General features: G+C 46.4%; 1 protein-coding gene across 10 annotated transcripts in view; it reads right to left on the reverse strand.

The window, feature by feature from the left end:
- Window positions 1-320: 320 nt before the first annotated feature.
- AGAP1 (ArfGAP with GTPase domain, ankyrin repeat and PH domain 1) overlaps window positions 321-14,698 on the reverse strand; it is a 379,248-nt gene continuing 364,870 nt past the window's right edge. For all 10 annotated transcript variants that reach the window (XM_054830061.1, XM_054830062.1, XM_054830063.1 and 7 more), the window contains 2 exons: window positions 9,526-9,781; window positions 321-9,038 (listed from right to left, as the gene is read on the reverse strand). In XM_054830061.1, coding sequence (XP_054686036.1) covers window positions 8,835-9,038; window positions 9,526-9,781 — 460 coding nt within the window. In that variant the 3' untranslated portion in view covers window positions 321-8,834. The remainder of the gene's footprint in view (window positions 9,039-9,525; window positions 9,782-14,698) is intronic.

Genomic DNA, 14,698 nt, shown 5'->3' on the forward strand with positions numbered 1-14,698 from the left:
TTACTACTCTCTCTTCCTTGGGGAGAATATCTGTTTTTAATGAAAGCTCGCATATTTTTGCTGCGAGATCTGTCATTCAGTTCATAAGCACTTTCAGAACTCTTAGATATACACCATTACGGTCCGGTTGACTTATTGCTTTTTAATTTATCAATTTGCACCATTACTGGCTCTTCTGACATCCCAGGTCTCGGATAATACTTCATCTTTATTACTGGCAACGAGTGACAGTATCTCATCATTAATACGAGAAGAAAGCGGGGCCAGGGCAGGTGTATCTCAAGAACACGGCAAGGAAGACTCAAGCAAAGAAGCAAGCTGCGACGAACAAGTTTTCTTGTCTTTATTAGAAAGAGACCTATACAATATAGCAGCCTCTCTCTGCAGTACTTTACAACTTTTTTTTTTCTTTTTTTCTTTAATTTTTTTTTTTAATTATTCAGAATACTGTACAGCTGACACAAAAATCTCAACGCGGAGAGAGAGAGGAAAGGGAAACATAATACAAACTGGCATACTTAATCAAACCAATATCATATGAAACAACAAGCAGTGAAATGTTTGTCAATCGGTTTAATTACAGTACAAACAATATAAATAAAGCATCATTGAGTCATTGTAAAACAAACTTGCTGAATGAGGTAATATAAAAACAACAACAAAAGACATTTTTTTTAATAATTTCCACACTGTCTTGTCATCATTTATACATTACTATTTACAGAAACAGAAAAAAAAACCCAACCAAAAAAACCCCCACCCAAAAACTTGCAATAAAGCCTGCCATGTGCTAGCTATCTTCTGCCTCTACCCCAAACACAGGTCTCAGGTGTCCCTACTCACCTGGGCTCCCTTTCTCCCCTTCCCAACCAAAAAGACAAACATCACAAAGCAGAAAAACCGAAAGACTTGGGGGCTAAAGGCGGCCGAATGTAAAATCTAGCCTTTGCAGGGTAGTAAGGAATAAAAGAAAGAAACAAGCGTACGCATCCGCTTCCCAAAATAAAGGTGCCGGCTAGATCGAACCTCAAATCACAACCTTGCTGAAACCAGGGGCCAAACTCTGCCTTCAGAAGGGTCAGGACACAGCCCACCCGCGCCCAACTCTGCCGCCCCGAAGCCGTTTTGTCTCAAACTTGGGCAAAACATTTGGGATACGCACAAACCCCGCTGAAGTTGAGAGGTTTAAGGCAGCAGGAGCTGCAGAATCAGGCCCCCGGCAATCCCGAACCAGAGCCCAACGGCAATAGCTACACCAAACACGCCCCCAGCGTTTGGAAAGACAAGACGCTCCTCCCCTCAGTACCCCCCTTCAGTTTGTGCACCCGCCTACGCAAGCTGCCTACAAGTGAAAGATGCTCTTGACATTGAAATAGCGGAAAGAGGACAGGTACGTCCTATTTTCCCCGTGGATTGGCAAAATGATCCCAGTAGGTTCAAGGCCTCTCGCATCTCTGGATACATCAGGAACAACGACAACAACAACAAATGCTTGGAAGGGTTTTCAACAGCATTTCAAAGAAATTCTTCTGTCATAGGCGCAAGAAGGAGAAATGAAAGATCGCAGCATCTCCTCCACATTTCCTACCACACCTAGCTCCAGCAAACAGCCTTCTCGCCCTGCCAGACTTGCCTTCTCCCTATAGGTTTCCTCTGATAGGACCATAAACCAAAAGCAAGGGTAGAAACAGCGTGAACAACACTTGGTCAAGTCTTCCTGGACTACTCGGTACATGCAAAGCCTCAGCGCACTTCAGGTGAGGTTTGTGGCTCCCTCATGGCAAAATTTTGGGGCCGGAGAGTAAGTAATGATCACAAACATGTGGAAGGAAGGGTGAGGAGCTGCTCATGGGGAAGGACCCACCTGGAGACAGCTCTTCAGAAACATCTCACCACTGTCCTCCTCAACAGCCCCACAAACAGCAGCACAACCCGAAGCATCGCTGAATCAGCTGCAGGAGGGCAGCCCGCTGGTCCTGCACTTAAGTTCAGCCAGTAAGCTGAGTTTCAAGCAACTTTATTTAAAAAAAAAAAAAAAAAGGGCCTCTGGGCAACAAGTTCTCTGTCCTCTTCACCTTCAGAATCTCCCTCCCTGGTGTTTCCCATGGTAACACCTCCAGGGCTGGCGAGCTGGGATTTCTTCTCTCAAGCAAGGGAGCTACTTCAGTTCTGGTGGCCAAGTTAAAGGTCTTCTCAAGTTGAGTGTTGCTCTCTGAAGGAGCTGGATTTTTTTTTTACTACCTCCGAGGCAGGGATCTGTACGAGTCCCGACCGTCTGACAGCTCGCGAGGGCCACAGTAAGTCTGTACCTTGTGTTCCTGCATCTCCCCATCCCTCGAGCAAGTGTCCCCCACCCTGTGCCTGCCCCCCGCGCTCTTGGAGATGACCCGTCTTAGTCAAACCGGGAAACTTGCCCGTTTAGAAACACCTAACGGAAAACCTGGCTCTAACTATTGATTTCGATTAATGTGTAAATGTGCGCACGTACGTTTCCACAGTTACTAATAGCAGTACGTAGAGCATAGATGCATATACAAGCACACATACGCACACCAAATGCAAAGCGCGTGTAGTTAGTGACCTCCACGTGGTAAGACTGCCTTTACCTTAGGACTCCAACCACCTTGACTGCACTTCATCCACCAGTTCTACTCAACTCAACCCCCAGATCTGGGAACTAGCTGCCAAATAACAACCCACCTTCAGCACCAAAACCCTTCCTTGGTCCTGCATGAGCTTGGGGGTTGGCCTTCAGCTCAGATCAGACCCTCTCAAGTTGTCTCCTGTGAGGGGTTTTACTCCGTGGACCTTGTAATTCGAGAGGACCAGCAAAGTGTTTTCAGCTACTTCAGTTGTCAGAAACAAACAAAAAAACCAAAACACCGATCGGTTCTTGAAAACAGGGCATACGTAAAAGAGCTGATGGTGCATTCACTGCCAGCAAGCAACACGGTCATCCCAAACGCATGCCGTTAGACCTCTGTAAGCATTCCCCCCCCACCCCACCCCACCCCTGTCACATTTTGTACATAACACACAGGTAAAAATTACTAGCTCTGAAGCACTGCAAAATAGTCAATCCTTAGTACTGGAAGCTAAACACACATCCAGAAAGTTCATGGCCAAGAGAAAGCTGAAGCTCTGCCTGTCAACAGAACCGACCGCTACCGCTTGAGTAGGGATTTGGGAGACAGGCGGACATATAGAGATGGAGAGGCTAAAAACCGCTGAAATGCACAAAGACATTTTTATTTCATCTGCCCACGAGCAAAAGTCCCCCTGAACATTCAGGGAACAATAGTAAACGATGGGAGTTAATTCATCCACGTATTGCTGTCACCTGAAATGAAACACAGGGGCCAAGATGACCAGAAGCATGCCTACTGATTTGGGGCTTAAGATGTCTCTAAAAAATACCCAAACCGAACCAACTTTTTATTTTCAGAAATCACGCGATCCTCCTCTCAAAACATGAACTATTCCTCGCTCTTGAAAATCTTGGCCAAAACCCTTCGAGCCTCCCTTTAAAATGTGAGATGGACTCAGTCAACTCGAGGTAAGCTGTCATGGGATAAGATCACCCAATATTTACTTTAAAAACTGGCCCATGCTAAACAACAGAACGAAACCTAGAATATCGTCATCAACAAACCTACCTAGCTACAGCTTTGGATGTTTTGCTCTATTACATCTATATTTTTTCAAAGAGGAGATTATTCTCTAATAAAACCATTCAAAGCAACCTTCTTTTTCTAGCTTAAAATTTAAGAAGTCAAAACTCATTGCAGAACCTTTTAATTCAGGGTAGTTTAGTGTTTTTCTACCTTGAAAAGAACTTTAATCTGGAGAGGATTTTTTTTTTCTGCCTTGCAGCAAACACAAGAACATCCAAAAACCAGTTTTCTACGCAATAAATTTTACCCACAAATCACCAAGAACAGAAAGAGATCTTGAACCAAGGATCCAAGACCAATAGCCAGAGATCCCACGTACGCATCGCTGTAGCAGCCACCGGAGGGGAAACGAAGACGCTCGACGATGAGATGGGAATGGGCAAGTTGTCTCCTATCCAGCCAAGCTGCCCCAGGTTTGGTCCCCAACACTGTCCTCCTCTACCTTGAGTCCCTCCAGCCACAACGACCATTTGTTCCCTGTTAAGGTGCAAACGCAGCTCCCCGAGACGTTTGGAAGGGGCCCCTTCGGGACCCCCTTGCGAAATCTGTGCTTGTCTCCACTATTACTACTTTATACTAGAAACTACAAATTACTTCATTTTTTTCCCCCCGATCTCCATACAAATATAAAAGATGAAGCTATCCAAACCCCATATAATCTAGCTATACTACATTACAGTGCCGGAGATCATTTCTAAGCCCATATCTGCGTTCCCACCTCTATTCCTCTCCCTGTGTCACTCGGCTCCCTCTGGACAGGGGAAATCTCCAAGTGCAGCTAAAGCTTCCCCCCCCCCCCCGCCCCCCAACACATATAATTTAAGGAATCAGGGAAAAGACGGCAAATTAAACAATACGAATTTTTACACAGTTGTTATACGCTATGCCCAAATGCTTAAAAAAATCCTCTCTGCCTTCCAGGGCCTCACCTGGCTTTCTGAGCAGCACCTAGCTCTCAGGATATACCAAAGTTCTCCAAAAACAGCTGTTCTTCTGCCCCCTTTTAGCAACAAAATCGGAAATCTGGTAATGGGAGCCCTTGGACAAATCTCTGCACTGGCAGGACCCTGAATTTTCCCAAGGTTTGATCTTGTTTCTTCATAAATGGCGAGGAGAAGTAAACCCTCCTCAACTCTGGGAACACAAGGTTCAGATGCTGGATATGACACATCCGACTTATCTCCATCGTTCAACAGCAATTTGCTTAAAATAAATACAAGGAAAGTGCCGATGTTAATAGCAATAGCTGACTCGCGTCTAGTGTTTTAGTTGTTGTGGATAAAGTGCAGAGGAAGGGGGATTTAAAGGTTTCTAGGATGATGAAAAGGGTTAAATAGAGGACGCAAAACAACCCCACAGCCGTGGACTCCATTCTCGGAGAAAACAGCTTCAGCTAACATGTTTCTGCTGGGATTTCTTATTGACTGGATCTCAATTTGCTTTTAATTTGCTCATAACATGCTCAAAGGGCGTAAACAGCCTGGCAAGTGGGCTCCATAAAAGCAACGAGAGGGGCTAAACGCGAGACAAAGAACAGAAAACGGACGGGTTAACAGAGTGAAAGCAAGGGGAACGATTCCTGCAGGTTCTCTAAGCGTCAGTATATATTGCCTGTCTCTGCACCTGGACGGCTTCAAGAACATCCTTTGCAAAGTGCAAACGCATCCCCTGAAAAGCACGCAGAGCACGGAGACCTCGGCTCATAAAGCCAAGTCCTGCCAGGCTCCGGGCACGGAGAACTTCCTCCATCCTCGCTCTTAGCTGTGGTGAGAAAGGGTTTCACCTCCTCTCCTTCACCATGCAAGGAGAGGATGGAGTCTACGTTGGCCTGACCGCCTTGTCCCACACAACTTCTCGCGGCCATCCAACCAAACCCATTTGAACGGGGGATGCTGTAGCCAACGCCCGCTGAGCCACGGACCCTGGGGGTCTGTTCTTCTGTGGCTGGAGCATCACCAGCTCTAGTGCCAGAGAAGGTCTCTCCTGACCTGGAGAGACGGCGCTGGGTGATCTCCTGTCTTTGGAAGGGACCGCTGCTGCATGCACGACCGGGTATCCTCCCTGCAGACCCCCAGAGGTTCGGGGGAAGTCATCACATAGTCTACGCCACTGCAACATAGGTACTGCCAACACTTACGCCTCCAAGGGAAAGACAACTACGTTTGGGTTAAAAGCAACTGTGTTCCCGCTTAATTAAAGTATGAGGTTATTAGTTGGCTAGCCCGGATATATCATTTTTCCTATAATACAGTGGAATTTCCTCTCCTAAAAATATTCTGTGTTTTTTCAGTGATCGCCTTCAGAACATTTTTACGAAAGGAGCGTGTAATCCTTCTACCTGAAATCTGCATGACAGCCTGCTTGCCCTTGTTTCTCAAACATCACTCTCAGCTTTGTAAGAGGAAGGTGGCCCAAAGAGAGCATTAGATTACGTACAGAAAATATTTTCAATTAGGAAAAAAACCAGCTCAGAAACGGAACACGCATTGAGAACTTAACGGCGGCAAATCTGCCTACCACGTATTTGAAACGTTGGACTTGGTTTTCGGATACAAATGCCCTTGGTGCTCCCAGGGGAAGAGCGGGCAGCTATAGCACCTCTGGGACCACGAATCCCCGCTGTGTCCTCCCCCGTCCGGGGTGTAAAGCTCGTGAGCACCAAGACACAGCGGGCTTCACAGCATCCCCTTCAGCTGCACGTTAGATGGGTTGTCCCGTCGCTGAAGGACCACCCGTCAGTACCAAAGATCAGGGAGCTGCATGGGAATGATGGAGAAATAGCAATTATTACAGACACCCTGCCTCTATTAAAAATAATAATAATAATAATAAAATTATCCCAGTATGAAGAGAATCAGCTGTAGCCTTACTCTGGTGCAGCCAGCCTAGGCTGGTTGAAGAAAGATTTCCCCTCCCAAATAGTCAAAGGTCTATACAGTAACAAAGTACAAAATGAGAACACCACCAAAGAGGAAAAGCTGGTCAATATTCTCGTGCTTCCACCTTGAGGCTCGCTCTTCTTCCACAATTTGATGATTTTACATCAAATCCGTAATTTTCTGATTTCTTTTTTTCCCCCTTAAGATAACCAGATTACATTTTTTTCCTTCACATTTTGTCCCCATACAGTTTATTTTAGCAATTGCTACGCTCCTCCCCTTTGTACGCCAAATAAAATCCGGAGCCCCAAGGAAGAGCACCACCGAAAGCTTGGGAAACACATACGAGCAGGTAGATTTGCAAATTGCTATGCTGTGTACACCTCACTGCCTTCACGTAATTGCTCCTTTGCCATCGAATTCAGTTGAGTTTTCAACTTTCTCCATGATATACCCTTCCCCCATCCTCACATTGCCATATGCCACTTAAAAAAAAAAAAAAAAAAGAAAAAAAATCACTTTTCTGCCTGCCAAAAACCATACAAGCCTGCTTCCCCGTGCCAGAATCCTACTTTGCTGAAAACAGGAGAAGCTGGGATCTGCCTGGCAATACCAAAATAATCAAATCAGGTATTGAAACTTGGAATTCAAATGAACTGTCCAGGCTACTTTCACAAGCCATTTTTCTTCCGGAAAGCAGCCAAGTTGGGAGTCAAGCGCAGCCATGCCCTGCCCGCCGCGGTGAAGGCTATCAATTCTGAACTTAATCAAATCTGATCTTCCCACAGCCAGACTAGGGCTTTTTGTCTTGGCTTGTGAAAGCTTCGTGACTTCTCGAGTAAAATATATTTACAGTGCTGAGAAACAGCCTCTTTTTCCTTTCTAAAAGGTCTCGTACACTTTTTTTTTTCTTTTTTTTCATGCCAAACGTGCCATAATCTTCTGATATGTTCCTCAAAGGCTTGCGATGGAAACAAGAGTTCACTGCTGGGAATATTTTCAATGTACAATGATCTGTAACCCACAGATCCTAACTAGTTGCACATTATTTAGTTCACATCCATTACAGTTTATAAATTAACAGAGATGTCATCTTCTGTACAAAAAAAAAAAAAATCAATGCATATTTATTGTTTTTTTATTCAAATAGATTTTACATACATATAATCTAGAGACACAATACAAAAATCTGTATAAGTTAGGCAATGCATCACAGGAGTGACCAAAAACTCAACACATTTACCTTGGCAAAATGACAGAACCTATTTCTGCTGGCTGAAAAAATATTAGCATTTAATGCGTTTATTAATTTCACTAAACGTACTTGAAATGTTTTTCCTTAGCGGTATTCATTATTCCTTTTTGTGTTTCATAGTTACTCTTATTTATTTTTTCCATTTTGTTTTTACACCAAGGAGACTGCAGTCAAATAACACTCAGCAACTCATTTCCTCTCTTTGGACTGAAAAATTAAACAGATACTAAATTATGACAGTGAATTTAGAAAGGAGGGCTCCAAGGGCTTGAAAGAACATGTCTGAGATAATATGATGCTTCTAAGAATATTGCAATCACATCCAAGCAATCACCGAAGCGTGCCATGTAACTACCTCCTCAGCTAATATGCTTTTTTCTCCGTGATGACTAATCATGTTCTATTAAACAGCGGTAATGCTGGAAGAACTCAACTATACAAGTGTAATGAAGCCAGTATTCTCCCCGGACAGATTAGCTACAACTGATTTGACACATACCATCATAGGAGCTTCAAACCTGACAAACTCTGTGCTTGCTTCTGATTTATGCCGTCAAGCTCTTCAGAGAAGAGAATGAAAATCCAGGCGTTGCGTTTGGTAGAGGTGAAATGTACTGATGTGCTTAACTGTCAGTTACGGAAAGTCACCATCTCTCCTTCCTTCTCCTCTCGCTCGCCTCTCCCTCTGCCCCTTCCCTCCGCGCTCGGGGAGCCTGCGTGCCCCCTCCCCGGGGACGACCGCTCTCCCATGGTCCCGGTGCCACGCGCGGCGTGTCCTGCTCAACCCACGCGCTCCCTCTTGCCCACTTGTTTCCATCGTTCGAGAGCTGTCGCTGAAACAACTGCTTTCTCTGCAGCCCCTTCTGCTCCTTCTCATCCCCGCGCCGTTTCCGGATGGGACAGGGATGTACCGAAGGGAAAAGGGAAAAGGAGAGTTACCAGACTCACAGAGCAGAGCTGTGATGGGGATGGAGGAATGTGAGGCTGCGGATGTAATTCAGGTCAGCGAAGACACGAGTGAGCTCCTCAGATGATGGTGGGCATCCTTCCGCTGCTGTTGTTCCGGTTATTGTTCTTCCTGGACAAGTTTGGGGTGGCCATGAGGACGAAGCGCTCGTCGGGGCAGCCGTACTGGAGGAGAACGTCAATGCACTCCTGGCTGGAGGCCTGCCGGGCGTAGGCCAACGCCGTGTTGCCGTGGGCATCGCGTGCCATCACGTCGACGCCGTACTACAGAAAGAAGAGACGCGTCGTTGGAAGCTGCGGTGCCAACAGAGCGTTAAAACGGAGGGAGCGGACTCGGGACGGATCGGTTTGAACGTAACTGAGGATGGGGAGAGGGAGAAGAGAGCAAGGGAGGATACCGGCCTGACAACGGGAGCAGCACCACGTCACGTACGTAAAGGTTTCTATGGGGAGACGTGTGGAAGAAAATTTGCCACGGTGGTGTTGCAAACAGGCGCTAGGGAGATCTCTCCTTCCTCATTTCCTACGCTCTCCTTCCCTTTCCATCAAGCAGCAGAAGACAGGCGGAAATAGGCTCTTTTTAAATCACAGTGCTGTCTTTTGAGAGCAGGCAATGAGGAACATCTAGACTTGGGACATCAGTGAAGGCTTTGTGGAACCCGCAGGAAGGAGGTTTGGGAGGTCCTGCTGAGGGACATAGCCACGCGAAAGCCAGCCCAGCCAGCCCCCTCCCTGGACACCAAGTACTTACCCAAATCAAGAGCTGCACCAACACCACGTTTCCCTTCCTGCACGCCAAGTGGAGGGCAGTGCGCCCATCACCGTCACCGCAGGTCTCGTTCACCTCTTCCCGGGTCCCATGGGCAAGGAGCAGGATGACCGTCCGCAAGTCCTCCTCGGCTGTAGCCCTCAGGAGATGCTGGCCCAGAGAAAGCTCCAGGCACTGCAGCGGGGCAAGGAAGAGCTTCTGCTCGTATTTCGCACGTATCCAGCGCTCTTTTTCTTCCCTAGAGAAGCCAAAGGAGACAGGTCACTCTAACCTGGCTTCACGGACTCTAAATGGAGGCAGTTTTTGGCTACCCGGTATGCTAGCAAACAGCGGTTAACCAACAAGGAAATGACTCCCCCTTCAAATTTTTGGCAAGCAAGCCCTCGTAGAAACAGTTCATCCAAACCGCATCTTTGCTGTGGCATTTGCGTCAGCCGTCTCATCATTACCGAGCCATATTATCACAGTGCCCGACATCCCCCTCGGTGGACGCCGTGCCTATGGGGTCGCAAGATCACAACAGGAGCTCTTAAAACACCCCGGGCTGCCCTGAGGACTGGCAAGAGGTCAACGTGCGAGCCCAAGGACTGGCAAGAGGTCAACGTGCGAGCCCAAGGACTGGCAAGAAGTCAACGTGCGAGCCCGCAACCGTCACGAAGATGGGAGACAAAACAGGCAGCCTGGTTCCACGTTAGGGTAAGGTGGCCTGCAAAATATGTTACAGAAAATGCACCAAATTTCTGTATTCTAAGACCAGAAGTAACCAAGCGCCTGGGCTTGTATTTCAGACGGGAGAGCAAGCCCTGAAAGACACGGCCCTGGAAGGCAGGGGTGCTTTTTCCTTCTACAAGTGGAGTAATGTTTCCAATGCAAAAGGCATATGGACGGTTCCTCTGTTTGTTTTTCCAAAATGCAAACCACCAAACCAATACTTTGAAGCACCATTTCCTCCTGATATGTCAAAGAACTATCAAAAGCCTTCTGGATGCTATTAGGTTACAGGATAACAAGGACTACAAACAAGTCCCTCAACTCCCCATTAAAAAAAATTACCATACAATTATCCGATCTAAGAGCTGCAGCCCTAGACAAAGTCCCATTCAGAGGTACCGCAGGTAATCTGTCCAGCCTCTGAAAACCGTACACATCACCTAAGCCAGGCAACTTGTTACTGGTGAGGGATTTTCTCCTCCGGAGTACAAAAGGCAAAGCTCTGTTTACGCCTTTCAGCCATGTTTACACTACTCTCAGTAATCTAGTGTCAGGTTAGCCCTAATCTGTTTTTAAATACTTATGTAAACAGATCCTTCCAACAGCAAATCTGGATTAGTTTTGCATCATTTCCTGGGACATGCGGAGCGACCCTGCTTTGACCTCCCTGGATGCTTTCAGGCACAGCTTCCCAAAGCATCCGCCTCTCTACCCCATCACAATTTATCCTACAAACAGGTCCAGGGCTTTTTTCAGAGCAAAAGTGCAAACAGAAAATTAACACAGAGAGCCCTTCGTTTAAATCAAACCTTTGAATGACTCCTGCAAGCTAAAAGACACACACACACAAAAAAAAACCCCCTCTTTGATGGCAGGATCTGATAAACAAAGCATCATCTCAGGTATTCCAGATAGAGAGGAGGAAGAAAAAGACTTCTGTTACTATTGCACCTTTAATTCATGATTTTTGTATTTGTATTTTTTTTTAAGGTAAAAAACCAGAACCAGTGCCACGAGGAGGATAAAGTAACACGCAATTATTTACAATAAAATGGGCATTCTTGCAACACTGCAACAGATCCAGTTCCAGTATCCATCTAGAGTATCTTCAAGGATGCTGAGCAAACTTCCTATATGTTTTTAAACACGTACAGAGTTATTGACAGTATAACCAATGTATCCACCACACGTTTAAAGTGCGCCAGACTGAACAATGAAGCGATCCAACCTGCGCTGTTCTACAAGAGTAGCACATGTCAGGGCTTCGGGAATTTATTTCTCAGACACCCATATGTCCTCAAGGCAAAATACACCTCAGACGCATAACTATTAATTTTTTTTTAGCCTCGTCAGGAGTCTGCAAATGAATCCCCCCTCTCCCCCAGACCATCTTTCGAGTGATAGTAACTTTTGGCTCCCCATCAGTTGCTGCGATCGCCACGGCTTGAACAGAAGTCCCTTTCTGTTTAGAAATGAAGCTGGTTTACACAAGCCTCCCACCGCTTCTAACCCATCTTAAACCATAATAATAACGCCATGGTATGTACCGAAACAGAGACGGTAAGCACCAAGTTCAGGCGGAGGCTTTTGGAGCTTTGGAGGCTGCTGCTTTACAATTCATCGGCACGAATTCCCCGTTTACCGCGCGTCGCGTGGGAGCGGCACGAAGGCAAGTCAGACCAGGGAAGGCTGCAGGACAGCAGGATAGACACTAACGACCCAATCCTGCTCAGGTTTATCCTACTGTCTCAAAAGGCTGGGAAAAGAACAGAAAAACCCGTTAAAATGAAATCTAACAGGAAGGGGAACATGCTGCCACCTGCATTAGCGATGGAGAGGATGCAAACAGTCCTTCCCATAGTACGACCAAGTAACCCGTAACCGCTCTGCGTTAACGCCGACTGTACGGTCAGGATTCATCCCCTCACCAGAGGAAATCTGCTGCACAGCCGGGGAACAACGGAGGAGATGTTGGGTCCCCCAGGAGATGCTCGCTGGCGTGGCTGGCCAGAGCAGGACCCTGCGGCTCACCTAAAAATGCAACCTTCGCACGTGGTCGTTCTACCTCACTTCAGTCTCCTTTCTCAGAAAACTCACCTAATTTTTCTTGGCCACACAGGGCACTAAAAGCCTTAAGTCATTAGGGTCAAATTCTACCTTTGGAGTCACATCAAGGGTTGTGGTGGGAACACAGCAAACACTACAAACAGAAATAAAGGTGTTTTAAAAGCCTCAGACATTTGGGGGCAGCACGTCACCGACATCGGCTATCGAGTCAGATTCAGATCTTATTCAGTTGTACAAACTGGGACCAAGAAAGACACGTCGTTTGGATTTTCTGGTAGAAAACAAAACTTTATCACAGAGGTAGGAGGAAAAGCATGCTCGTCCACATCTCACGGACAGCCAAAAACGTAGCGGGACCGTTTTTGAATGAGAATCTAGAAAACCAACGTCCACAGACATCCTCCCTACCTCGTCGGCACAAACCCTTTCATTTTGAACGGGAAGTCCTGGGGACTTTCCTGGAAGACAGCTTCAGCTCCGCCGCTCGCATTGATCTTAGAAATCCCGACAACAAGACATAAATACTGTAATTGTTTCTCTGATGCCCCGATTTCACTTCTGGGATCCACAGCTTGTCTTGGTCGAGGTCTCATTTCCCCCAAGGAAGGCCAGTCCAAGAGCAGAGTTGTCAGCAGTAGATCACTTAACCTCACTGCAGTCCCCTGGAGAACCACTGTTCACATCCCCTGTTAGCTAATGAGCTAAAAAATGAATTATTGGAGCGGTCAGCAATAAGCAGGAAGAGGAGGCACGGTGTTTCATTTCAGCCAGCGCTGACATACCTTTAAATAAATCAACTGAATAACAGTACGAGGAAATGTGAGGAAGAGCAACTAATCAGGAGAAAGACACCGAACCAATCCCTAAACATAAAGGAAACGTACGTCTGCTTGTAAATATTTCCCTCCTGTTTTCTTCCCTTGCCTGTAATGCCGGTAACTTCCACTGCAAACGACCCCCTCAACACCAGAGCCTTTCAGCTGTAGTTGGCAAAGCTAAAACAAGACCCTTTTAACTGAACTTTTAAAATCCAGCGGAGTCCTTTCCTCGGGACCAGATTAAAGCCAGCGTGCTGGAGAGCCAACGTCATCATGCGCTCAGATGGTCTCGATGATACCCAACGCTGGGGAGCTGCCTCTTCCTCATACGTACTAAAATGACTTCTTTTCTTCAGCAGTGACGCTAGCTGCTGGTTTTTTCAATGCGCGTGCACAAAGGAACGAACAAATTATAAACTCCTAGATAAACTTAGAGAAAGAAAAAAAATATAGTCCTAAGATCAGACTTTCTTTGAGCCTTTTCTCTCCGAAGCTGCGCGTTCAAACCCAGACTGCCGATACAAATTCCAAACCTCACTGGTTATACGAAGGCCAAATACACCAGAGTAAAACTGCAAAACACTCTGCGGTACCAGGAGAGGAATGAACCACTAAGCCTCGGCCAAAAAATATCACCAAGCTCTTGGCTCTCGCAGGAGTCTCCATCGCCGGTGAACTCCAAGTACGCAGAGTGGTGTGAATAATGAAATCTCTGCCACGGCAGCGGTACTGTACATAGGTAAAGGGTTATTAGAAACAGATGAAAATTTCAGTTCTCAGTTTATTTTGATCTAATTAGGTGCTTGCTTCTCAAGATAATGTCCAATTATTTAAATTACTCTGCCAGCCACATCACATCATTATTATCTGGAAACATAAATACCAGGCACCGTAAGGGGGGAGGGCTAACTAGGTAACATGAGAGAATATAAAAAGCAGATTTGCTTGGAGCACAGCTTCGCTCCAGGAGCTACGCTGCATTTCCACGTGTGGGTTTGCACCAGAGATGCTCATTTAGGAGCCCACGTCCTACACAGCTCAGCCCCGTAGAGCGCATCGTGCGGCTCTCCCACCTCGGTTAAACCCGCGCGGTTTTTACACCCGACAAATCTGAGCAGGAGCCTCGTACCGCCGGTATCGACTCTCCACCCTCCTCCTCCTCACTCCCATTCACCTCTGCCTTCAACTTCATCTTCATTTGTCCCTCACACAGACTTGGCAGAGAGGCATGAAAGGCAGACACGAAAAGGATGAAAAGGGTGGGCAGGGTGGAAGTAAAAGCCGTGTTCGTGGTGACTCAGAACTGATTGTGTAGGCAACAGCATGCGGATGGAGAGCCTGAGACCTTGCCATCGAAATTCAACAGCTCCAGTGCAAGAGCAGTCTTGTTTTTACCAAAATGATAGCAAGGATGACAAAAATGTTGTGTCGCTTGCTCGTTATCTAAAATTACTCACGGGTTGTTAAAAGTCTCAATGAAATTTTGAAATGTTGCATTAAAAACGTAACGGACAGCAGGTATTTATCACGGCAAAGCGCTGATTTCCCACCAACAGAAA

This window comes from Grus americana, chromosome 6 (assembly GCF_028858705.1).
Source record: "Grus americana isolate bGruAme1 chromosome 6, bGruAme1.mat, whole genome shotgun sequence".
NCBI classification, from domain to species: domain Eukaryota; kingdom Metazoa; phylum Chordata; class Aves; order Gruiformes; family Gruidae; genus Grus; species Grus americana.